Source organism: Pituophis catenifer, unplaced genomic scaffold (assembly GCF_029215685.1).
Source record: "Pituophis catenifer annectens isolate HBS135680 unplaced genomic scaffold, rPitCat1.0.hap2 SCAF_1, whole genome shotgun sequence".
Taxonomy (NCBI): domain Eukaryota; kingdom Metazoa; phylum Chordata; class Lepidosauria; order Squamata; family Colubridae; genus Pituophis; species Pituophis catenifer.
The window spans coordinates 294,569,736-294,595,982 of record NW_027256881.1 but is presented as its reverse complement, the minus strand read 5'-3'; the positions used below and the strand labels follow the sequence as shown (position 1 = coordinate 294,595,982).

Genomic DNA, 26,247 nt, shown 5'->3' with positions numbered 1-26,247 from the left:
CGGCTGCGGCATATTCGTCCTGGGTTCATTTTTGCCCGCTTCCTTGGCATAACAAGGCGGTCCAACCTCAGCAGGTGCGCTCAGAGAAGCAGGAAGCGGCGCCAGGGGCAAATGCTCTGCAGCCGCCGCCGCCTCTCAGCCATCTCTTCCAGGACCCAGCGCGGAGGCTCCCAGAGCAGAGAGCGCTGGCAGCCACACAAAGAGAGCCAAGCCAGTCGCACGACGGGGTGGCCGAGAGCAGCGGTGGCTGCTATCCGCGGGAGGGGCCAAAAGTGCGGCAGGACCCGTCTCACCTGCCGCGCCCCGCGTAACCGAAAAGCGCAAGGGCGGCTGAGCAAGCCGCAGAAGGGACTGCAAGGCAACGCCGCCGCCGCCCGCATCCCTGCTCCTCCGCTGGCCCGCGGAGGGATGGCGTCGGCCAAGAGAGGGCGAAGGGGGAGATGATGCCCTCCTGGGATGTAATGCGGAGCAGCAGGGATTCCTCCCCCTGAGGAACCCCGAGGCGGGCTCCGCTCTCCCTCTCACCCCCGAAGCGCCCTTTTGGCGAAGTTCTCGCGTTAAAAAGAAAAAAGGAGGGGAGCCCTCCGTCTTTCCCCCTCCCCATTTTGGCTTCTCCGCAGGGCTGGGCAGGGCCTGGAGCACGTGGTGAGGGAAGGCGAAGCCCATGTGACCGGCCTCCCTCTCCCCTCGAGCCCCCCGCCGATCGCCTCTCTTCTGCCCGCCTGCCTTCTCCGTGGTGGGCTCCGTAGCGTCAGTCCGACTCCGCTCCCTCGGCACAAGCGGCCGCCGCCATCACCCCCACCCCCCGCGCCGCCACCCAGCCCAGGCACCATGGTAAGAGTGCGGAGCAACCTGCCGCGCCTGAGCGCTCGCCGCTCGGACTCCGCCGGAATGACGGGACCAGGCTCCTGAGGGCGAGAGGGGCGACGAGAGCCCCGTGGCGGCGCCTGGCAGCCATTTTAGTCTAATTTTAGCCTAGGCTGAGGGGGTGGCAGCGGACGACCCCCCAGCGCAGGCTGCGGGGGAGGCTGGGGGGCTCCGGGGGCGGGTGGACAGGTCTCTCGGCTGTCCCCGAGAGAAGGGGAAAGGGAGCGCCGGTGAAGGAGGCTTTGGCCCTCGGTGGCTCCTGTCGTGGTCTTAAAGAAATGCTCTCCCCCGATCGGAACGCTTTCGCTGAGAGACGCGGAAAAATACCCGGGAGTGACACGATTCCTGCTGGTTTCCTTCCCGTTTAGGTACAGCGGGGAAGGTTTTTGTCTAAAATAGCAGCAGCATTTGGCCCTTTGGAGTCACGGAACGGGACCCAAATTACGGGACAGGCTTCTCCCTTCGCCGGCTTGCCTTGCCTTCTATAGAGAGAGGACGGGCAGAAGGAACGCAGTGGGGCGGATAGGATGAAACCGAGCCTCCTAATTGCCTGGAAAGGATTCCTTTCATTCGCTTCCCCTTTTTATTGGCGTGTAATTTGGGAAATAAAAAAGGGCTGGTTGATTTCATCCACCCTTTTTTGGGGGGGGGGTAGATTGGGAGAAGAGATGAATATTCCTTCTTCTAATAGAAGGATATATAAGGGAGAACAGTCGGTGCAAAATGACTTGGGCTTTTTCTCCGCCACCCCACCTCCCCGCAAAAAAGAGAAACGAACGTTTTCTGCGCTTTCGCCTCCCCTTTTTGGTGGGAAAATATTCGTCTGTAAGATCCTTTGTATGACTTCCATCTTATAACGGCATGTGTACTGGCACATTATGTGTGATAAGATGCAGCTTTCTTTTGCCTAACGGGGGAAAAAACGCTGTTTCTTAACTGAAAGGCAGGTTGATGGAATGACGCATAGCTGGGTTTTCCCCTCTCCGTTGTGGCACTAGTTTATTGCTTCTGGATAAAGAACATGGAATAAAACCATTGTTTTCCTTTCTTAGATGGCTTTAATTAATCAGAATGTTGGGGCAGAAGCACCCCCTCATTGGGAAAGCTGAGTGCAGTAATATATACCATTCACCCCGTATGGATATTGCTTATATTTAAGGAGTTATTCAAACATGGGGGAGGGGGGGTCATCTTTACTCTTTTAATCTATTCCGGAGAAGACTGCCCATTAGAGCCTGCCCACTGCCAGTATGTGACTGAAAATCCAACAGAACGGCAGGAATGTCCTGATTGTATTTGAATGACATTATTATACAGCTGTTCCTGTTGGTGCTAGATAGTATGTGTACACAAAAGGCTCGATTTTCTTCTAACAGTAGAGAAGGAAAATGGCAAAGGTTGTCATTCTGTAAAAGAGAACACTGAGATAACTATTATATTTTGTTTACAGAACAATGCTTGGGGTTTGGCTATATGAATAAATAACTGAATTGTTTTTGTGTAATAAAACATCAACTAAAACATATATTTCTTTGTGTGTTAAAGATAAACATGAATAAATACCAGCTTGAGCTTGTGCTGTTACTTTTCTGGATGCACTCAGGAATCCTTAGTAGTGTGATGTAGGGGTTAAAGTAATAAAATAAAATCTGGAAGACCCAAGTTCAAATCTACATTCAACCACAGAAGCTCCTTAGGTTACTTTGAAGCAGGCTCTATTTTTCAGATAGTTCCCCCCCACCCAAGAGATAAAGCCCTAGGAAAAAACTGGAGAAGGGAAGTGCTATGTGTTCCTTGCTGTACTCAAGAAAAGGTAGTAAAATCTAAAGTCTAATTTCTGTGCAGGGACTTGTTTACATGAAAATGAGGTTTCTGAAAGTATAGCTTGACTTATTTCTCACATTTTGGGATGTTGTTTATATATTAAATGAGGGATGCGGTGGCTCAGTGGCTAAGATGCTGAGCTTGTTGATTGAAAGGTTAGCAGTTCAGCGGTTTGAATCCCTAGTGCCACGTAACAGGGTGAGCTCCTGTTACTTGTCCCAGCTTCTGCCAACCTAGCAGTTCGAAAGCATATAAAAAATGCAAGTAGAAAAATAGGGACCACCTTTGGTGGGAAGGTAATAGTGTTCCGTGTGCCTTTGGCATTTAGTCATGCTGGCCACATGACCACGGAGATGTCTTCAGACAGCACTGGCTCTTTGGCTTTGAAACGGAGATGAGCACCGCCCCCTAGAGTCGGGAACGACTAACACATATGTGCGAGGGGAACCTTTACATATTAAAGTTGTGCTGGGTGGGTTGCTATCCACTAGGCTCATTCCAGCATAATATTTAATACTAAATATAATTGAAAAAATTTCATAGATCTTTCCTGCAAATTTTGCATCCTCATTTCATTCACTGCAATTGAATGAAAGCTAGAAAAAAAAATCTGTGGCTTTAAATAACTACGACTTTAAGGAACACCTCCTCTTAGTCAGATGGTGTGAGTTACATTCTTTTAGGCATGGCTCGTGCAAGGTTTAATAAGCTTCAGTGTAATTGTACATTCTGTCCTTGGTTATTTCATCCTGTAGTGATTTCAGTGAAGTATATACAGAATATTAACTAAAATTTAAGTACGTAACATAAATCCTGATACAACACAAGATACATTTATTCTGCTTCCTTAACAAAATTAGAATATTCAGGTATTATAGTATTGGGGGCAAAGCCTGTATAATATTAGGACCATTTCCTTGGCTATTAACATTTCCTTGAATTTGATAGGAATTAACCATAGATAACTGCAGATAATGTTAGCAAATATTGAACCTCAAAGTGTGTTCAAAATGTTCCAAATTTCACTGGGGACCAAGTTACAAGATTACAAGTCACAACTTGATTCTATGCATATCTCCCTTGAGGTAAATATTACTGAATTCAGTAGGGCTGCTCTTAGTATGTCTTCAAATTCAGTTTATATTAACAAATATTATTTCAATTTGTTTTATAGGCTTCTGGGGTAACAGTGAATGATGAAGTTATCAAGGTTTTCAATGATATGAAAGTACGGAAATCTTCAACATCGGAAGAGATTAAAAAAAGAAAGAAAGCAGTTCTTTTCTGTTTAAGTGCTGACAAAAAGCAAATAATTGTAGAAGAAGCAAAGCAGATATTAGTTGGTGACATTGGTGTCACAGTCGAGGACCCTTATATAGCCTTTGTGAAGCTGTTACCACTGAATGATTGCCGATATGCTTTGTATGATGCAACATATGAAACAAAGGAATCTAAAAAGGAAGATCTGGTATTTATATTCTGGTGTGTAAGTCAAAGGATTAGTGTTAAAAACACAGTTGACTTTCCAAGATTTCGAGCTGAATTAACCAATTTATCTTCTTCTCTGCAGGGCCCCAGAAAATGCCCCTTTAAAATCAAAGATGATATACGCAAGCTCTAAAGATGCCATTAAAAAGAAATTTACAGGTATGAGTAGAAAACATGTCATAAGACAATTTTGAATTTAGTAGCAATTGCATTCAGACTAATCTCTTACTTAAATTTCTGCTCAAGGAGCAGGCAGATTTCTATATATTCATTATTTTTCAGCAACTTATAAAAGAAAATCCTTGCCACTAAAATACAGAACAAAACATGTATTTTCATTTGTGTTTTCCAGGTATTAAGCACGAGTGGCAGGTAAATGGTTATGAAGATATTAAGGATCGTTCAACACTGGGAGAGAAACTAGGAGGCAATGTGGTAGTTTCACTTGAAGGAAAACCCTTATAAAAGGACAGGCATGTGCCATCTGGAGCTTCCATTTTTGCAGCTCATTCAGTTGGAATAATACTAATTCCTTTTTTGGCCCCATATTCCCAGAACCCAAATACCTAAAGAAGATATCATTAACAGTCTACAAATGACCATCATTAGACTATTTTTTAAACCTGGTAGTTTTATGTAGAATCCATGGAATGCCTTCCATATATTTTAGCCCAAACTGTAGGCATTTCTTGCAAATGTGTACAATGAATGTGGTAGTTGATGTGGATAGTCTAGCCAAGCAAAAAGAAAAGGTTTAAGTTAATTGATTGCCTTTAAACTCTTGTCCAATGATCACATGAGACTCTATTCAGTTTTACTTTACAGTTGCACTCGCAATTCCATGAGGCTCTTGTGCATTCAGACACCTCACATGCCTTTATAAGCCTATTTTTTGTGACATGGCAGCACATAACACTATGCATTTTAAGCACTTTTTGTAATATGTTTGATTTCTTCTTCCATCTCCCTAGAATGCCAATTAATTTATGGAATTGTGTCATTAGTATCTTGTATCTTGGTCTTCATTTCTGTTAAATGAACTAACCGTAATTATGCATTTTTTGTTCCCCCACCCATTGAAATATATGCTACTGAACAGGAGTAGGAATTGTTTACCATGCAGATCTTGCAACCTAAATATATTTTGTGAATATTATTATATAGAAATTGCCATTCATAATGGCAATTTCTATATAAAGGAACTGTAACCCTGATTTGAAATCAAATATCGAATCACCACACTGCAATAAAATCTGTAGCTTATTACAGAAGGCCCCTTTGTTTTCATGGGAAAATAAACAAAACATATACAAATACATTTTGTATCGCTTCCCATCCCTCTAGTATATATTCCACTTCAATCACTAATCTATTACATTGTGATTTTGCTTTTAGAATGATTTGAATATGGAACTTTCCTTCCCAAATCTATGGTTGCTTTAATATGTTTCATTATTAGGAAACAATTAGTCCAACTTATCCTGTTTCAGAAAAAACTTACAATAAAAATTATTAGCTAACCTAGAGCGTAATTTCAGGATACTTTCCCCAGTTTGTGTTAGCTTAGTATTTCATGTTCTACATTTTTGTCTAGTCATAGGGCAGCTGTTTTCCAGTTAACTTTTGTACAAATAGGTCTGAAAGCTTTTGCTGCTACTAAGTCTTGCATCAGGAGCATTTGGCTAAAAGCCAGACACTACACTCCATATAGAGAATTTGATCTGCTCTGTACGAGCAGTCCTCCGTTAGCCAAAGCTATTTATGGCAAACACATGCTTTTGTATCTTGTCATCGGTTCTCCACAAATGGCAAAACTGGACAGGGTTCTATTGGTATGCATAAAGGAACTTTGTTAGGCAGCCAGTCGCTGTTGAAGTGTGCATACCACTAAAAGGAATGTATTCATCAAAGGACAAAAATTTAAAACAGTTGCAATTTCTTAACAGAAGATGCCAGAGAATACAAATAAATTTTAATCAGATTTAAAATTGTTTTAAGACCCTTTGGGGGAAGAAATAAAATAATTGGATGACAAATATTACTCAGTTTTACAGATTGTTTCTGTGGAACTCAGACTATTTCAAGCTTTCAGCTGTCTCCAGCTTATTGCCAGTGAAATGTATATCTTTTAGAGTACTGTCTGAATTTCATGGTAGCATTCAAGCTATGCATACTATTGATAGATTGTAACAGTTTTGTAGCAAAAAGAAACTTAATTTATTTCTAGGAGACTTTAATAAGAATTAAGTTTATGAAACATTTCTTGGATATATTATGGTGTGCACTTAAAAAGTTCTGGCTGGTATAAAAACCTACTTTTGTTCAGTCCTTATCTAGGCCTGCAATTTCAAATGTTTTAAAATGAGTGTTAATTTTTTTAAAAACTGTCTAGATTGCAATGTTTATCCCATATCCAGTGTAAAGCACTATTTTTAATTCATAGAATCTTCTACAAATAATATACGGCTGCCTATTATGTAAAATGGATCTCTTCACTCTTCAGAACCGAATATCAAAGAGAACATAAACATTTGACTCAAACTATTTATTCACTTAAAAGTTTACACCGATTTATGTAAAACAAGAATTGATTTATGTGTATCAAGTATGAAACCCTCCATAATTCAAATTTTGTTTACAACTGAAAAACAGTACTGAGATTGATTTCAGTGCTATAACTTGCTTTTTTAAATGCTGCTACCAATCTACTGCTTGGACAGTAAAACAAATGAAAGACAGCTGGCACGTGTTCCCCAGAGTTCATCAGCTGTTGTTTTCTGTCATGCAAAAAGATGAAGGCTTCATTGTGACTTAAAGGTTGAAGAAAACTTCACAATCTGAGCATCTTGCATGCTTCCCATCACTGGTGGGCATTAGGAATTTGCTTCAGTTATTTTACGGATAAAGAAATGTTAAATAAAAGTTTTCATGACTGTACTGAAAGTCTCTGCAGATACCGCATTTTTTTCTTTTAAAAATCTTGAAAATGAGCAGGTTTGGCTTAAATATTGAATACATAATAATACAACATGTGGATTGATATAAAATGAAACAGAAAATTGCAAAAGGTGAAAAATAGATACAGAAACTAAGAATGACTTTGGTAATAACCTTCAACAATGCCTTTAAGTTGATGTCAGATGCTGTTTGTTCTTCTGACATAATGGATCTTAATTTAAACTGCCAGTTTTCCTTAGCTGAAGCTTTTTCCCATTTTAGGATACAGTTCTGAGCCCATTAATGTGGGGGTATGGCTCATTGAAATCAACATTGATTTTCGGGTAGCACTGTATTATTAGATACAAATCAAAGCAATCCAGTTTTGAATAATGTGGTAATCCTATCAAAGTAATTAGAAGCTTGATTTCATTCATAAAGAATCCAGTGAAAATTGGATACAACATGCTAGAAAGCAAGAGTGCTGGATAAAGAAGAAATAATGAATGAAATAAAACAATGAAGCAAATATTAAACTTTAGGATTTTTTTTTGCTGATAGGATTGTTCTGATATATTTTTTTGGTCTCTCTGAACAGATGGCTTCTCTCTTATTATTAATCTTAGAATAAAAGATGAGCATTTTTAATACCACCAATAAATGTCAGTAAGGAGGATATAAAGAGCACTGATGTGTTAAAATAAGTGGTTTTTGTTTCATTTACTGATTGATTAATTACTAATATTTATACTGTAAGCTCTCTTATGACTACTGGTAGTAATACGTATATTAATTCTACCCTAACTCCAATATTGTTTCAATTATGTATCCAATTTTCTTGTTAAAATGAAGAAAGCAAATAGTGGATCTGCTTTGTTGATATACTTAAGAAAAAGGAACAAAGTAAATACTTGCCCTTTTACAGGTGGTCCTCGACTTACAACAGTTCATTTAGTGATCATTCGAAGTTACAATGGAACTGAAAAAGTGATTTATGACTGTTTTTCACATGAGCATTGCAGCATTCCCATGGTCACATGATCAAAATTCAGACACTTGGCAACTAACTCATATTTATGACAGTTGCAGTGTGGTGGGGTCATCTGATCACCTTTTATAACCTTCTGACAAGTAAAGTCAATGGAGAAGCCGGATTAATTTAACAACTGTGTTATTAACTTAACAACTACAGTGATTTGCTTAACAACTGCAAGAAAGGTCTTAAAATGGGAAAAAACTCACTTAACAATAGAAATTTTGGGCTCAATTGTAGATGTAATTTGAGGACTACCTGTATTATACACGCAAATAATCTTGATTTCCATCATTCTGTGAATGGGTAGCTCTGCTTACTTTTTATATACAGTGGTTTTCTATGAAGGCAAATGCAACAGACAGTAAACTATTTTTCTTCTCTATATAATTTTCTATAGTAATCTCTATCAGCTCTATTGTTTTATCTGATGGATGACCTGTATACAAAGTAATAGTGCCACAAAAATACATATATGCAATGGCTTTTTAAATGATGAAATTTTACACAACTAAAAATAATAGGGTTTTTTTTGTTTGTTTGAGGAAACAGCAATGTATAGTTGCCTCACCCCAGCTTAAAAGAAGCAGAAAAAGTGCATATGATTGGGAAGATGGGTATGAACTAATTGCATGTTTAGCCAATTATAATAAAACATGTATTCATCTATTTTGCTTTCTAATAATTGCACATTTTATGACAAAACATACAATCTAAACTGGGTAATAATCTAATTATTGTATGTGAAAATGCTTTCCATATAATACTCCATTATTATTTGGGCAAGTATCTTCAATTTCTTAAGAAATTCTGTAAATCCCAACATGATTTAGAGAGTATTTGAAAAATGGATAAAGAAACAAAAGTGTTTGTGCAAACAAGGATACACACATTTTATGGCAAATAAGAATGAACTATTGGATTTATCAATTACTATGTGCAAGAATGAAAGTAGGATACAGTAGAAACTGTCATTTGCAAAAAAAGATACAATTTCCACTTTTAAAATTAACTATAATGAGTCTCTGGTTTTGGCTTGAAGTATATGTATATCTATCTATATCTCCAGTAATACACAATCTTTCTCAGAATGGCTTAATATGGTATCACTTTTTCATTCTAAAAATGTGTTGAAGATTTGGTCTAATTACATAATTAATATCAAATTTGCAATTGAGTTTAATGACTTCACCATAAGGATTCATTTAAGTTTCACACAGATACTAATTGTCAGGGAGCTATGTTTGGTTTCTTCATAAATTCGTTCTCAGAAAAATATAAAATATTATTATTATGGTTCATTGCACAGCCAGACATTTAGATTAGATATTTTTATCCACCTACTGAGTCCTTCTCAAAGACCCGCAATAGGCAGATGTTGATGTTTAATGGTGTTAAAGATACTGTCATAGGATGTAAATTTTTCAAAGTGAAGCTGCCTTTTGTAGTTGGTTGATAGTGATTTTGTCAATGCTGATTGTGTTATTTTGATTCATTGCAGTCAGCCAGATGTTCAGATTGAACTTGGCAAAATGAAACAAACATAGTACCAATATAGAAAGGGTGAAATCCCAGAACATCTGGAGCACCCCTTGAACAGCATTGGCATTGACAAAATCATCATAAATCAATAGCAAAAGGCAACTTGGAACAGCTTTCATCCCGCAATAATACTTTTTGCACCATCAAAAATATCTACCGCTAAATAATGACATTTTTAAAATGCAACTTAAACATTTCCCATTCTACAAGCTTGTTGAACAGATGATAGTTGATATACAGTAGGTACTTCTTGACTATTGGTTTAACAACCATTACAATGGTATTGGAAAAAGTGATTTACAACCAGTCCTTACATTTATACCACCATAGCAATTCAAACTGGTAAATGGCTTGTATTTATGACAATTGCAGCATCCCAGGACTTCCGGCGGCTCTGCAGGACGTTGCAGACGCTCTTTTTGTGGAGCGCTAGCCCCGCGACTTTGTTAGCCGCTAGAACAGCGAAAAAACAGCTGTCTAGCGGCGAAGAACCTTCCCTCCAGGGGGAAGAGAGCAGCCAGGCACAGGGTAAAGCTCCCTAAGAGCCCTAGAATGAGTGCATCATTTTGTGATGGAAGTACTGGTTCTATTTTCAATCGTTAAGTCAAGGACTACCTCATATTTGCAAATGCTGAAGCATGTTTCGTGACTTTTTTTTTTTTGTGCCTTCAAATCAGGTTAGACTTCTGATGACTGCCTGCCTAATCTCTGCAATTTTCTTGGTAAGATTTCCCATTGCCTCCTTTCTAGGGTTGATATAATGACTGGCTCACAGTCATACAACTGGCTTTTGTGCCTAAGATGGGACTAGAATTCAAGGACTTCTGGTTCTAGCCAGTGCCTTAACCACTACACCAAACTGGCTAATTTTATCACCTTAGCAGTGCCATTTCAAGTGATGATGGAAGAGGGATGGTTGTTGCAATGTATTAGATATTTAACCCTCTTTTTTAAAAGTAAAAACTAGTACTTTAAATTGTGTTGACCAAAGAAGAAAAGAAATGTACTTTCAGCTATATATCCTAGTAAACAATCTGGCTATCTTAGTCTGAATGGAGTGGTTTAGACTCTGAGAACATGGGCATAAAAATGGTTTTGACTATTACTTTCACTAAACAATTAAACTAGAATTAGTGAAAAGCTTTCTATAGTGGAATATAGCATTACATTGGTATGAAATAATCTAGTTTTATGGACATAGCTCCATGCTGTTCTCCATTCTAATTAAGTCCTTTGTTCATACAAAAACTATTAGCATCCAATCATTTAAAGCTTCTGTGGTATGAAGTTCTTCCAATAATTTTATTAATTGGAACTATAACCAGTACAGTACTCTAAATGTGGCTGTGCCACAGATCAAATGACATTGGCAATTACAGTTTTAGGGTTGTATCAAACATCTTGCCGGCCGAAGGAAGTTTATCCTTTCCCATCCAGACTTTGTGAGACTCTGGACGACTCACAATTCAGATACATATAATTAAAACCTTAGAAATATTTTAAAACAATAAAAAACATTAAAACACTAAAAACCATTAAAACATCTAATTTGAATATATGCACAGCAAGACATTTGGCATCTTAACAATGTAACCAGGAGGTGGGGCCCTTGGCACATATAGATAGCCAGGTCTTTAAAGCTTTATGGAAGGCTAACAGGGTTGGGGCCATTCTAATTTCTCACGGTTATTAAACTTTTTAGGATTTCCTTCCCAGTTGGGCTGTGGGAAAAATAATAATTTACAATGTTATATGTACAAAAGAAAATTAATTTAGTAATGAGACAGAGTATTAATCGATGTTGCCTGAACTGGCACTAGTATTAAAATTATAGCCATAGCACCATCTACTGACAACAAAACACCTTGCAACTTACTATGTGTAAAATCATTATTTACATAGTATTTACAGAAACCAGGTAAATAACAAAATAACTTGGTTCATAATTATTATCATTCATGTGAGGGCAACCTTAGGTTTCATTTATTTAAAATGTTCACAAGGTAAAATGAATCTGAAGAATTTTATTTTCTGAACAAAACGTAAACATGCAAATCATTGTTAGCTGTGCCTACAGCAGGTGGCAATATATAGCTGATTTTGGCTGATCTCCTAAAAGCAAAGCAAGGTGAAACCTGGTTTGTATATGGATGGAAGAAATTCCCAGAGCAATAGGCTAGACAGGAAAATTGACAAAAACATCATGAAAAAGTGTAGCAGCAAACTAGAATAGAATAGAGTTGGAAGGGACCTTGGAAGTCTTCTAGTCCAACCTCCTGCTCAGGCAGGAAACCCTATATACCATTTCAGACAAATGGTTGTCCATCTCTTCTTAAAAACTTCCAGTATTGGAGCATTCACAACTTCTGGAAGTAAGTTGTTCCATTGATTGTTATAACTGTCAGGAATTTTTCTCTTAGTTCTAGGTTGCTTCTCTCCTTGATTACTACTTCAGAACTACATGAACATATATGTCCTGGGAATGTATGTTTTTATTGTTAGCTGTCACATGCCCTATGATTAAACTTAATTGAAATCATCTCTGCATACTAGTAATAGTATGATAAAGTTCTTAATACAATGGGAGTTTTGAATGAGCATTTGAAGGCCTAGCCAGTAACTGGCTTAGAAACAACGTAAGACATTTGTGCAGTTCAAATAATTAGCTAGAGATTTGGCAACATCTTCAGTCCAGCAGAAACAATAATTACATTCATTCATTCATTCATCACACTTCTAAACTGTCCATCTCAAAGAAAGAGCCATGACCTTCGCACCTTCCACCGTGAATTGAAAACCTGGCTATTTATGTCCCCCAGCCTGGACTGATGGGGTAGTATATTTTAAAAATTTTAAAACTTTTCATATTTTTGTGTATATTTGTTGATTTTAACAGTTGCTTGGTCGATTGTTGTTGTGAGCCGCCCTGAGACCTTGGAGATAGGGTGGCACACAAATTTTATAAATAAATAAATAAATAATAATGCCTGTGTATTTAGAATATTGTTTAATCTCAGACAATTAAATTAATTGAATAAAATACAGTAAATCATGAGTTGATGGGCTGGCCAGGACCATACTAGGAAACATTATTCATACAATTTTCTGCAAATATACAACTGCATTCAGACATTGTATTCCTACAATTACTGTAAGTGTACAACTGTATCCTAATACAGCACTTGCCAAGCATTCCAGAGTGCTCTCCTTACACTCTTTTCTGAAAAATGTTGCTGGTTTGATGCAAAAATATGTTGGGCACCAACATGATTATTCCAGAGCCTCATATGAAGCCTGAATGTTCTGCTTTGCATAAATATTCAATTATTTAAGAGAGTACTGGTATCACGAACTTTGAGAAACCCTGTCCTAATACAAATATCATTAGGCAAACATACACTGACAAATAAATGATGGTCTGAGAAGCAGATTTCCATGGTTTATTATTACTGATTAAAGAAAAACAGCAACTTGGATAAACTACACTGTTCATATTTATTATAACAGCATCATGTATAGCTTCATGTTTACCAAAATACATTTTTAAAGCCCTCATATTTCAGGATTCATGGATACTGTACCATTCTAATACTGTCCCAAAGGTGCTTTTTTCAAGAGGCATCTGAACTTTCTGGTTTTTCTTTGAAGATATTTAGCTTCTCATCCAAGAAGCTTCTTCAACTCTGAGCTTTTTGAAGAAGCTTCTTGGATGAGAAGCGAAATGTCTTCAAAGAAAAACCAGAAAGTTCAGTTGCCTCGTGAAAAAAGCACCTTTGGGACAACCATGACCTGGATGACTGAGAAACATCCTAATGCTGCACTAGGCTATTTTTAGAAGACAACTCACACATTTAATAAAGTATAGAACATGAAAGAATATGGATAGAAAACATTATCATAATAGAATCAAAGTCATCCAGTAAAACTGATTGGTAGCAGATTCAGACTGGAACAGAAATACTTTTCACTTGGGGTGTAATTAAATTATGCAATTTGCTTCTTCCAGATGTAAAGACAGCAACGAGATAAGAATGCTATAAAACTAATCTTGCTTTTAATGAAACTCACAAATCAGGACTGACAGTGTACAAAACAGAGGCAGAATGGGGATCAACTATGGAGATAACAAATGTTACGCTAGCATTATTTTGTGCCAAAGCATAGGTGGGTGGGTGGCACTTTAGCACAATAGAGGGGAAATGCTAATGTTATATTCTTGTTTCATGCATGCCACACATTCTCTTTCTTTTCATTCTATGCCAACTGATCTTTAGGGCTGCCTTGCATAATAATACTTTTTTCCCCCAATCATATGGAACATAAGGTTGAAGGAGGAGATAAAACTAAACCCTGGACATATTTAAAAAGGGATTTTATAGCCATGTTCTCAAATATTATTTCATTAGCTTTCTTCACAAAGGCCAGAAATTATTAAAGGTTTGTTTAAAGAGCAAACCAAATCTTGCTAACTCATGAACTTTGAACACCTGATTTTGTCAATAAGAGTGTGTGAATTTTACTGTCAGGAATGTGGTCTTTTTTTTTTAAAAAAAAGTTTTTTATTTTTTAAACAAAAACAACATAAAAACATCATCTTTCCAAACACTTACAGACAGTATTTCGATCGGTGAAAATCATTTCGTGCTCTCAAAGTTTTCAAACTCTAATTATGTGACAAATATTCTTACCTCTATCAAAAAAATAACAAGTGCTTAAACATTTTATCCAAATTTCATTTCATATATAATATTTCATCTCCATGCTTTATTGTCTATTCATTGATAAAATAGTTCCCATATTGAATAATATTATCTTCCTGTTCTCTTATTTCAAATGTCAATCTACTCATTTCAGCACAGTCCAACATTTTCCTAATAATTTCTTCATCCGTAATCATCTTCTCTCCTTTCCAGTTTGTTGCAAATACAATTCTAGCCGCTGTTAATATATTCACAATCAAATATTGTAAATCTTTGTTAAATGTCTCTGGTAAGATCCCTAATAAAAATATCTCTGGTTTAAAGTCAATATGTCTCTTTATCATTTTTTCCAACCATGTGTGTATCTTAGTCCAAAATCTCCTTGCTTCTACGCATGTCCACCACATATGGTAATAGGATCCTGGGGTCTGATGGCACTCCCAGCACTTCTCCGATTTGTTCTTGAACATTCTGGCTATCCTCGTCGGGGATAAATGCCACCTGTAAAACATCTTATACAAATTCTCCTTATATGCTGTAGACATTGTCATTTTATAATTATGTGACCACAATTTTTACCATTTCTCTAAATCAATACTATAACCAAAATTTCCCCCCCATGCTATCATTGTCTCTTTAACTTGTTCTTCTTCCAATTTTGCCTCTAGCAAGTGTCCATATAACTTTTTAATTACATGGTCATCAGAGCCCATCAATATCTTACCTAAGATAGTCAACATATTATAAAAACCTCCTTGTTTGAGATCTTCTCGATATCTAGAAAATATTTGCATATATGAAAACCAATCCATCTTAAATCCCTGATCTTCTAAGTCTTGCTTTAGTTTAAATTCACCCTTTTCATCCAATAATTCACTATATCTAACAATTTGTTCCCTTTTGAATATCACTGGATATGAAAAAGCTTCAATTGTAGATACCCAGACTGGAATCTTCAAATAATGATATTTTTTAATCTTCTCCCAATTCAAAAACAACGCTTCACGTATCTGATGTCTTCTAAAATTATTATTATTATTATTTATTCAATTTATATACCACCCTTCTCCTATTGGACTCAGGGCGATGCACAGCCAAGGATAAAAAAACATACCAATACAAAATTTAAAATCAATTAAAAGAATTATACAGCTTTGGCCTACAGTTTAAAACAATCAAATTAAAACCCAATTTACACTTAAAAGCTAAGATGCTAAAAGAGCTAAAAAAGAGGGGGGGGGTTCACGCCAGTCCTGCTTGATGGAAAAGAAAAGTTTTTAGGGCACGGCGAAAGACCCAGAGATCAGGTATCTTTCGTATCTGCGGGGGCAAATCGTTCCAGAGGGCAGGTGCTGCCACAGAGAAGGCCCTCCCCCTGGGGGTCGCCAGCCGACATTGCCTGGCTGACGGCACCCTGAGGAGTCCCTTTCTGTGGGAGCGTACTGGTCAGTGGGAGGCTATCGGTGGCAGAAGGCAGTCTCGCAAATACCCAGGTCTGATGCCATGGAGCGCTTTAAAGGTGGTAACCAACACCTTGAAGCGCACCCAGAAGACCACTGAAAGCCAATGCAGCTTGTGCAGGAGAGGCATCACATGGGAGCGCCCTCTTGCTCCCATTATCCCCCGCGCGGCCCCTGTATTTTAGTTCCTTTGTACCATAAAAAGGCATGCCACCCCATCAACAAATCATGTCCCTCCAAATTCAAAAGTCTAGTATTTTTCAGTGTTACCCGTTCTTTGATCCACATTAAACTAGCTGCTTGATAATATAATTCAAAGTTAGGTAAACCAAAGCCATCCCTCACTTTAGCATCTTGTAACAACTTAATTATTATTCTTGCCTTTTTCCCTTGCCAAATGTATTTCAATATCATTTTATTCAAATCTTTAAAAAAATCCTTATCCAACTTTATCGGAATTGTCTGAAACAAATACAACATTTCTAGCAATTTATTTATAGATGTTAGAAGTTCTTCCATGATAAAAACCAGATCATCTGCAAAAGCTTGTAATTTATATTCCTCTTTCCAAATTTTCATACCTTTTATCTCCTTTTCTTCTCTAATATTTCTGTTTAGCACTTCCAATGTCAGTATAAACAATAATGGGGACAGTGGACATCCTTGTCTAGTGCCTTTCTCTATTTCAATATGTTCAGACAATTCTCCATTTATCATTACCTTAGCCTTTTGTTTTGAGTATATAGCTTCAATTGCCTGAAGAATTTTTTTCCCAAAGCCCATCTCCTCCATCTGTAACATCATAAACCGCCAATTGACATTGTCGAAGGCTTTTTGTGCATCTAAGAATATCAAGGCCATCTGCTTTTCAGGGTGCACTTCATAATATTCTAAAGTGTCCAAAATTATTCTTATATTGTCTCGGATTTATCTTTTAGGTAAGAATCCATTTTGATCGGAATGTATAAAATTATTCAAGTATCTCTTAAGTCTTTCTGCCAATATTATAGCAAAGATTTTATAATCTGCGTTTAGCCTATAGTTTTTGATTTGTTGTGGGTCTGTCTCTTCCTTGTGAATCAAAGTAATGTATGCCTCAGTCCATGTCTTGGGTATTTCTTTTTTTATCATTACTTCATTCATAACCTCCAGCATTGAGATCAATAGTGAATCTTGTAAAGTTTTGTAATATTCGGCTGGCAGTCCATCTGGGCCTGGTGCCTTTCCATTCTTTTGTTTCTTAATTGCCTCTGTTAGCTCCATCATCGTTATATTTCCATCCAATAGCTCAACCTCTTTGGGAATTTTTGGTAATTTAGTTTTTTGTAAGTATCTTGCCACTTTATCCTCTTCTATCGCATCTTTCTTGTATAGTTGTGTATAGTATTCCTGTATTATTTCCCCCATCTCTTTATTTCCAGATCTGCTTTGTCCTTGATCAATTAATTGCGTTATTTTCTTTGATTCTCTTCCTTTTTTCAATTTATAAGCTAACCACCTGCCAGGTTTATTTGCATTTTCAAAATAATTCTGTTTAACAATTCTTATTTTTTGCGCTAATTCTTCCTTCTCCAGTAGATCCATTTTGTGCTTTATAGTATTCATTTTAATTTTTACATCTTTCTTATATTGATCTTTCTGGAGTTCTTTTTCAAGTCTTTTATGATCATCTCTCAAAATTTTAAGTGTTTGTCTTTTCTTCACATTTCTTTTCCGTGTATAATCAATAATTAATCCTCTGGCAAAGGCTTTCATTGTATCCCAACGGTTTTGTATCAATGTTTCTTTCTTATTCTCCTTGAAAAAAAAAGTCCAATTCTCGTTTCATTTTCTGTGTAAAATCTTTCTCTTTTAATATTGTATTGTTCAATGTCCATCTAGATCTGCCTTTTCGCTCTTTCCAAATAGCAATCACTGGATTGTGATCCGCCCATGTATTCGTATCTATATTCACTTGTTCAATATTTAAAGTCAATTCCATTGTTGCCCATATCATGTCCAGTCTGGACCAAGATAAATGTCTGTCAGAGTAGAAAGTATATTGTCTATTTTTCCCATTTCTCTCCCTCCAAATGTCTTTCAAGTTTATTTCCTCTGTCATTTTAAAGAAAGTCCTCGGCAATATCTTTCTACTATGTCTTGTTGTTCTACTTGTTTTATAGTCCAGTTTTTCATCTACAATACCATTAAAATCCTCCATCATGCAGATATTTTCATACTCCATTTCAATTATCAATTAGGAATGTGGTTTAAAAGCATTATTCCATGAAAGTTGTAACAATAAATTCTTTTTTGCTCTGTAGCCTGACAAACATTTTGGCTTATATTCAGAACTACCTTGGAAATGAGATATTTCCTGTTAGCTAATTAGAGAATCAAACTCCAAAATGCTGAGACTGTGTACCATGTAACTGATACATGCAGCAAAAACAAAATTTGTTCCAGAATTCCCTGGAAAAAGTCATAATTTCCTCAAGCTATCTCCTTTAACCTGAATTGTAATCAGAGACTTGCTGCAGAAAATGTGAATCTTTGCATATTTTCCTCTTGATAATAAAGGGAGAAAGAAATCAACAAAGGCTTTAGCTTTTTTAAAAAACTTTATGGAAGAATCACATTTTATTTGCAGATGCCACCCCATAAAAGGATTAAATTTACATGATTTCAGTTTAATAAATACAAGCAGCCCTTTTAAAGGGAATTGTTTCAGTTCTTTCTAATTCTGAACAGAATTGGACACATTTTGCTGCTATCAAATTTCAGGAAATGTAATTAAAGTTTTGTTCGAAGTCATTGAACTTTTGAGGAAATTAGTTTATTGCCTCCTCGCCACCCCCGCTTTGTTACAAATTAATCAACCACATTTTTTATTTATTCTGTTATGCAAACAACAGCTTTTGTAATGTGTTGTACAATCCTATAATATATTATTAAATAATACAGGTAAGAATCTCATATGAACATAGCCAATAAAATACTGGATTTTTGGATTTGGATTTTTAAGATTATTTTTCTATGTAATTTGCTTTATTGATGTTCCTATTCTTTTAGATCTTTTTTAATTATATCATGTATTGTATACAGTAATAAAATATTGTTGCATAATATATATATTGAAATAATCACTGTAAGCCACCTTTTTTTAAAAAAAAACCCCACAGGATATTCAATGATACACCCTACTTGTATCATAAAAGGTGTCATTCATGTTTATTTTGTTGTACTGTAAAGCAGGCCTAATTATCAGCCCACAATATAGCTCTTTCCCTTGAATCTATGCTGCTCATAGGACAGTGATGGTTAACTTTTTTGGTGCCGAGTGCCCAAAGCGTGCATGCGTGCAAATGCGCGCATGTATGCCAGAACCCCCAAAATGCAATGTGTGCGTGTTCTCCATGCATGCATGCATGTTGCCAGTGCATGCGCTCCCCATACCGTTTTGACTTCCAGGTTGGTGCAGGAGGCTTTCCAGGCCCAAAACAGGGAAGCACCAACCCGAAAGCCACTTTGGGCCTGGAAAGCCTCCTACACCAACCTGGAAGCCAAAATGGGGTGTGGGGGTGCCGCACGAGACCCCTCGTGCCCTGTTTTGGGCCTGGAAAGCCTCCACCCCCACACATGCGCCCCTGCCCCCCATGCATGCCCACGCACGTCCCCCCCGCGCCCCACCCCCATGCATGCACAGCAGACCTGAAGACCAGCTGGCCAGTGGGAGGTGCACATGCATGCGGGGTGGAGCTGGGCTGGGGCAGCGGCTGGCATCCCCGCAGAGAAGGCTCTGCGTGCCACCTGTGGCATATGTGCCATAAGTTTGCCATCACAGTCCTAGGAGATGCAAAAGTAATACTACAAGAGCCGCGGTGGTGCAGTGGTTAGAATGCAGCACTGCAGGCTTCTTGTGCTGACTGCCAGCTGCCTGCAATTTGGCAGTTCGAATCTCACCAGGCTCATGGTTGACTCAGCCTTCCATCCTTCCGAGGTCGGTAAAATGAGGATCCAGATTGTTGGGGGCAATATATTGACTCTGTAAACCGCTTAGAGAAGGCTGTAAAACATTGTGAAGTGATATATATCACTTCATAGTGCTTTATAGCCCACTCTAAGCCCTCTCTCTAAGTAAGTGCTATTGCTACATTTACTATCTTCTAAAACCTTAAGTGTTATTTTGCTAACTACCTGAGATCAATTGTTCAAGCTTCATTTTTTTTGTACTGTTTCTAGAGAAGGCAAGCCCAGCAGCTGTTAGGAAGTGCTAAGAGCACAAGACAGACATCCTTGTCATCCACTGCGTCAGGAGAGGTCTCCAGCTATAATCATTCTCTGTGCCACTGGATTAAGGTTTCTTCTGCCGAGACAGTGGGACTATCCTGTACAATGGCCATTCTACATAAAACTCCATCACACACAGATTTCTGTTGTGTGACTCATCTTCATCTACAACTCGTCTGCAAACCTTTCCCATTCAAACTTAATTCACTGAGACCTGCAGTAAGGGGGGAGTGGCAAAGCAACAGGTAGAGATGACCAGTGGCAGTTGTGGATACAAATCATCTTCTTAACTGTCAAGAATCAAGAATCAAACAGAACTAATTTTTGGAGTCTGGAATGTCCCTACAGATAGAAGGGAATAGATAGCTAGATAGAAACAGCTAGATAGAAACAGGGTGTCAGTGCCTGAAAAACCAACAGCACTTGTAACAGCTGAACTTTGCTGTTATGACATTGACATTGCTGCATTCAGTGACGCCAGGCTGGTAGATGAAGGTTCATTAGAGGAAGCAGTGAGTGGCTATATGGTTTTGTTGGAAAGAGAAACCACAAAACCTAAGAAGTAGATTTTGAAATCAAAACTGCTCCACCGAAGAACATCCCTACTCTACCCACTGGAATAAATAAATGGATCATGAAGTTCCACTTGCATCTCAGCAAGTCTTGGTTTATCACCACTGTCAATGCCTATGCTCCAACTCCTGCAAGTTCAGACAAGACAAAGAAGTTTTCCACAAGGATCTGGACCAAATGATCTGAATAACCCCTGTCAGCGACAAACTTCTATTCTGAGCAACTTCAACAGTAGGGAGGAGATAGACAGTGACAATTGGAACAGAGTCCTTGGGAGACACGGGGTAGGGGCAGGGCCGGATTTAGATGAAAAGAGGCCCTAGGCTATTCCACTTATGAGGCCCTTTCACCTATAGTGAAAGTGTAATTTTAATTTTGCTAACAATTTGAATGTAGGCCCCTCTTGATCTTGAGGCCCTAGGCTGAAGCCTAGTTAGCCTATAGGAAAATCCGGCCCTGGGTAGGGGAAAAAACAAAGCAGCCTGCTGCTTCTGAGCAAATGTGCCAAGTATAACCTATGCATCACTAACACTATGTTCAGACTTGCAAACAAGTACAGTACAAAACTACCTGGATGCATCTCCGATCCAAACACTAACATTTAACTATGTCATAGTATATCAGTGTGATCTTAAAGATGTCACCATCATTCTAAGGCAAACAAGGTGCTAAGTGCTAAACAGAGCACAGACTGGTCTGATCACTCTTCGGCCTACACTGAGTCCCTTTACATTGTAACAACCAAGGGTTGTCAGAAAGTCATTCAACATCAGCAGACTACATGATCAAAACCAAGTCTAATGCTTCCACGATGTACTTAATAAAAAACTTTTTGGCAATGTACTCTTTGTAGGAATCTGTTCTGAAAAGTGGATGCAGTTTAAAAACTTCATCATGTGGACTGCAATAACTGTACAGTACTTGGACTGAAAACCTAGGCACATCAAGACCGGTTTGATGAAAATCCCAACCATTTCAGCAGCCCTCCAGGCCAAGAACAAGGCCTTATTGAGACTGGCACAATGATCCATCATCTGTCTCAAAGAAAGACAAGTTAAAGCACCTGCAATCCAAAGTACAAATGAAACTGTGAGAAATTCAAGATGAATGGTGGCAGAAAAAGGCTGAGTAGGTTTAATGTTATGCAGATTTGCATGCCACCAGAGAGTTCTTCCGCACCTTAAAGTCAGTTTATAGTCCTTCTAAATCAGGATGCTCCTCCTACCTGTAATCTGATGTATCAAACCTGATGAAAGACCAGGAAGGACTGAAAAACTGGTTTTTTTAAAAATTTGATTTATGTGCCGCCCTTCTCCAGAAACTCAGGGCGGCTTACAATGTGTTAGTGTTGGGCTGAACACTTTTCCAGCTTTCCAACTAGGTCATCACAATTGATCATATCTTACAGAAGATTCCTCAGCTGCCACTCTTGGATGACTTAGACTGCCTCTCTCTACTGATATCAAGAAAGTGATCTTGCAGGTGAGCTGAAATGAAACAACAGGGCAGGGTGGCATTCCTGCTGAGATCTAGAAAACATTTGGTCCACGAAGGAGATGCATGATGACTTCTGTGATACCTTTCCTCTTTGCAGGTCTCTATAAAAATAGTGGAAGCAAATCAAGACTACAGAGGTATCTCACTGCTGTCCACTGCAGGCAGGATCTTTGCCTGCATTCTCCTTAACAGACTTGTCTCAGAAAGAAACCTCCCAGTGACTTTTGGTCAGAATGGAGCACTGCACACATGATATTTGTCCAGAAGTGCATTGAGAACAAGCCTCTTTATTCTGTCTTCATTAACCTAACAAAGGCATTTGACACTGTAAATAGGGAGGCTCACAAAAGTAATAAATCAGCTGCATTTGCCATTTCCAATGGGGTAAAAAAGGATTGTGTGTTAGCCCCTATTCTATTCTTCACTTGCATGTCATAATTTGCTTTCCAGGACCTGGAAGAGGGAGTGTACATCAGGTACCAGTTGGACAGCTCTCTTTATGACCTTCACTGCTTGAATGCATGGACAAAGTCATTCAAAGAACCATCTTTGCTGATGACTGTGCACTTCTGATGCACAAAGACAGCAATCTACTGGTGATGCTGAACAAATTCTCCGAAGCTGCTATGCTCTTCAACCTGACCAAAATTGAAGAATTTTACCAGCCCATACCAAATACTAAGTCTATAGACCAAAAATCATTGTTGATGACATCTGACAAATATAAACAGAATCAAATACTTAGGAAGCATCATCTCAAGCAATGGGTACTTGGACAAAGAAATTGACTCCAGGATCAGCATGGTCAGCTAGACACTGAGCTGGCTGTGTGGCTGTATAGTACAGTGCTCAATCAACACATCTGTATCTTCACAAAGTTAAAAGTCCCCAGAGCTGTGGTTATCCCTTCCCTCCTACCGGTATATAGATATGTGTCCTGGACTTTGTACTGAAGGCACATTAAAGAACTGGAGAAATATCTCACAAGTGTTCTCTGCTCCATCCTTGCCATTCATCGGCAAGACTATGTGTCCAACCTGAGGTCTTGGATTGTGTGGAGTCCATCAGCATTGAGATATTGATTATCAGATCCCAGATGAGATGGATGGAATCATCATCAGAATGGATGACTGCTGTATGCCTCACCATTTGTTCTAGTCTATAGTGTACTGGAGTTTGGAAGAGATCTCAAGGTCAGCTATGCAAGAGCTACAAAGACATTGTGACAGAAATCCTATGCCACTATGATATCCAGCCAAGGGAGCTAGAAGTTGTAGCTGCTGACAAAACATGCTGGTGAGCCTTCTATTGTGAACCTCCCACTGGCTTTGAAGATAGGGGCTGCCAAAAACTGATAAGAGTGGCATCACAAAATAACACCCAGTTACCACAATGGATTTCCAGGGTTCACAATGGCCCCCGTGCATTAAGACTGTGCTTACAGACTTGAGCTACAGAGCCACTTCTGTGTCCACAATAGAACTGTACAACAGAGGGTCTTCTTTGAACCTGAAGGGCTACCATATAGCTGTTGATAATACAAAACTAATATAAATAGTTTTGTATGTTATACATTGGAGTATTTTCTGCAAGGTTCTGGATATTGTTGCTATTCTTAATCTGTAGATTATATATTCCCAAAATGAAGATACTCAACTATTCTTCTGCAGACTCTGTATATGTTCCTCTTTACTAAGGAAGAAGCAGAAACCCTAAACAGACAATATGACTTGAAGTTGGTGCTCTCTGTATAAGGTACAGACATTAGCCAAAGGAATGGTAGCTAATATTTTCTGAATTATGGTATCAATTTATTCACATATACATATATGAAGCCTTTCATTTTGTTTTAAATTAGATATAAAACAAGAAAAACAAAAGGCTTGATGTAGCATATATACATAAAATAGCTCAGTAATAAGATTTTTATAAATGGCATTATTTTCCATCTTTTTAGAATTCCTTACATTACAAATCCTTATTGTGCCCCCTGACCTATCATTTAAGAAGACAGTGAAGGCTGAACTGTCTCTTAGGGCTTTTAATTCTTATCTTTATTGGATGCTGGTATGTGCTTTCCTTATTGTTGTTGTATGCAATAGCTTTTATTGTTTTAATGCACTGGGAGCTTTATGGAGAGTTATGGTCTAACTCTAAAAGAATGGTAAAATAAATGAGAACTTAATGCAACAAGACATCCTAAATAGTACTGCAATTACAGTAACAGGCTCTACATTTGAAAGGCCTCTTCTCATATAGGATGGAGTTCTGAGGAGGCTAACATAAAAGAGAGAAAAATAGATCAGTCAGCAACAGCAAAAGTGATCCTGGGAGAACCTGGTTATATCCTGGAACGCTGAAGCAGTTTCCTCTACACTCCTGATATGGTGCTAATCTGGGACATTGTGGAGATTTATATTGTGACCAATCAACAGTTGGTCATTCATTGTATAATATAGGGGAAAAAGCTTAGTCTAAAGGCAGGCAGAAATCAGAGCTGGCACAAGGTAGGAGAATGTGCAAGGATCATAACATCTGTCTAAAGACACTGCTTACTGATGCCAAACTTGCTTTGAACCTAGACAAAAAACTGTGGGAGGGGCTGTACAAATACGTGTACATTGGGAAACATCTGTCTGAAAAAAAAGGTATATTTCTTTATTATAGAGGAGTGTCAAACTTGCAGCCTGTGGGCCAGATGCGTCATGTGCTGGCCATGGACACCCCGGTTTAGCAAAGAGGAAAAGTTGGGATACATTACATGACGACAATGTGACGGTGCGAGTTTAGACACCCTTGCTATAGAGCTACTCCTCCAGTTTTGACCACAATGGAGCCCAAAATTTAAGTTGCTAAGATTTGTTAAGTGAGTTTGTCCCATTTTACGACTTTTCTTGCCACAGTTGTTAATCTGGATTGCCCATTGACTTTGTCAGAAGGCTGCAGAAGGTGATCGCATGATCTTGGGACACCACACTGGACATAAATATGAACCACTTGCCAAGCATTGAATTTTGATCATGTGACCCTGGGGATTCTGCAACCGCCGTGTGAAAAATGGTCATAAATCACATTTTTCAGTACTGTTGTAACTTTGAACAGTCAGTGAATGAAAGGTTGAAAGTCAAGGACTACCTGTACTCCAGGGGTGGGTTCTACTTATTACTGGTTCGGTTCGCAATGGGGCCATGCGCAGAAGCTTCTGCACATGCACAGAAGTGTTCTGATGATATTGGGGTCGGTGGCCAGAGCCTCCCGCCGGCTTTACTACTAGTTCTATAGAACCGGTGCGAACCGGGGGGCAACCCACCACTGCTGTACTCTATCCTCAGCATACTATAGTGGATTGAGTAAAACTACAATCCTGCAACGAACCTATCTACTCTTCACCAACCTCTCCCCCTTTAGCTATTTTCTTTGAAGCGAGCCCAATAATTGGATTATAGCAATTTTCAAGGATTCTGCTTCGATTGAAACACATGATTGGAACACATGATTTGGGTTCGAGTGGTAATATGTCTCTGAAAAGCGCATTGCCTTGAAATAACCGTTAAGGGGAATGCAGCAGCGGCGTCGGAACGAACTAGCTGCGGCAATGTTTCCCCGCGGCCCCCCCCCAACTCATCCCTTGTCGCCTCCTCTGCCCTCCCGAGCCCTCAGCAGCACATCCAGTACACCACGTAAAACTCGAGTGGGATTCAGAGTCCCGAGCTCTTTGAAAGACCACAGCCCCTTTTCGGAAGGAAACGGCCATTTCCTCTCGTGAGGTAGGGGGGCGGCTCCCCCCGGGGTTCTCGTTTGGTGCAACCACTCCCAGAAATCTGTAGTTCAACTCCTGCAAAGGACAAGCCCGCAAACGCCGCTGATTCATAAAGCGCGACGCCCCCTCAGCTAAACGAACGAGCTTTCCTCACGCCGTTCCTGAGGGAAGGAAACCCCGCACTCAGGAAAGGCGCCGCAGCTGTAACGTTCGCCCGGAGGCCCCGCCCTCGCCCTCTTCTGGGAGCCGCCTTAATCCCGCCCCTTCGCTCTGGGCGGGTCGGACTGGTGGGTTAAG

General features: G+C 38.9%; 1 protein-coding gene across 1 annotated transcript; it reads left to right on the top strand.

Annotated features, from left to right (window-relative positions):
• The first annotated feature begins 694 nt into the window (after positions 1–694).
• On the top strand, positions 695–8,818 carry CFL2 (cofilin 2). Its single transcript, XM_070940450.1, has 4 exons — positions 695–834; positions 3,866–4,173; positions 4,262–4,338; positions 4,532–8,818. Exons 1-4 carry the CDS (start codon positions 832–834, stop codon positions 4,642–4,644), a joined length of 501 nt encoding a protein of 166 aa, XP_070796551.1. The 5' UTR covers positions 695–831; the 3' UTR covers positions 4,645–8,818.
• The last annotated feature ends 17,429 nt before the right edge of the window (positions 8,819–26,247 follow it).

Excerpts from the sequence above, each read along its gene's own strand:
- CFL2 (XM_070940450.1), top strand. Across the intron at positions 4,174-4,261 it reads GATCTGGTATTTATATTCTG|GGCCCCAGAAAATGCCCCTT; the intron begins GTGTGTAAGTCA and ends TCTTCTCTGCAG. Across the intron at positions 4,339-4,531 it reads CATTAAAAAGAAATTTACAG|GTATTAAGCACGAGTGGCAG; the intron begins GTATGAGTAGAA and ends TGTGTTTTCCAG.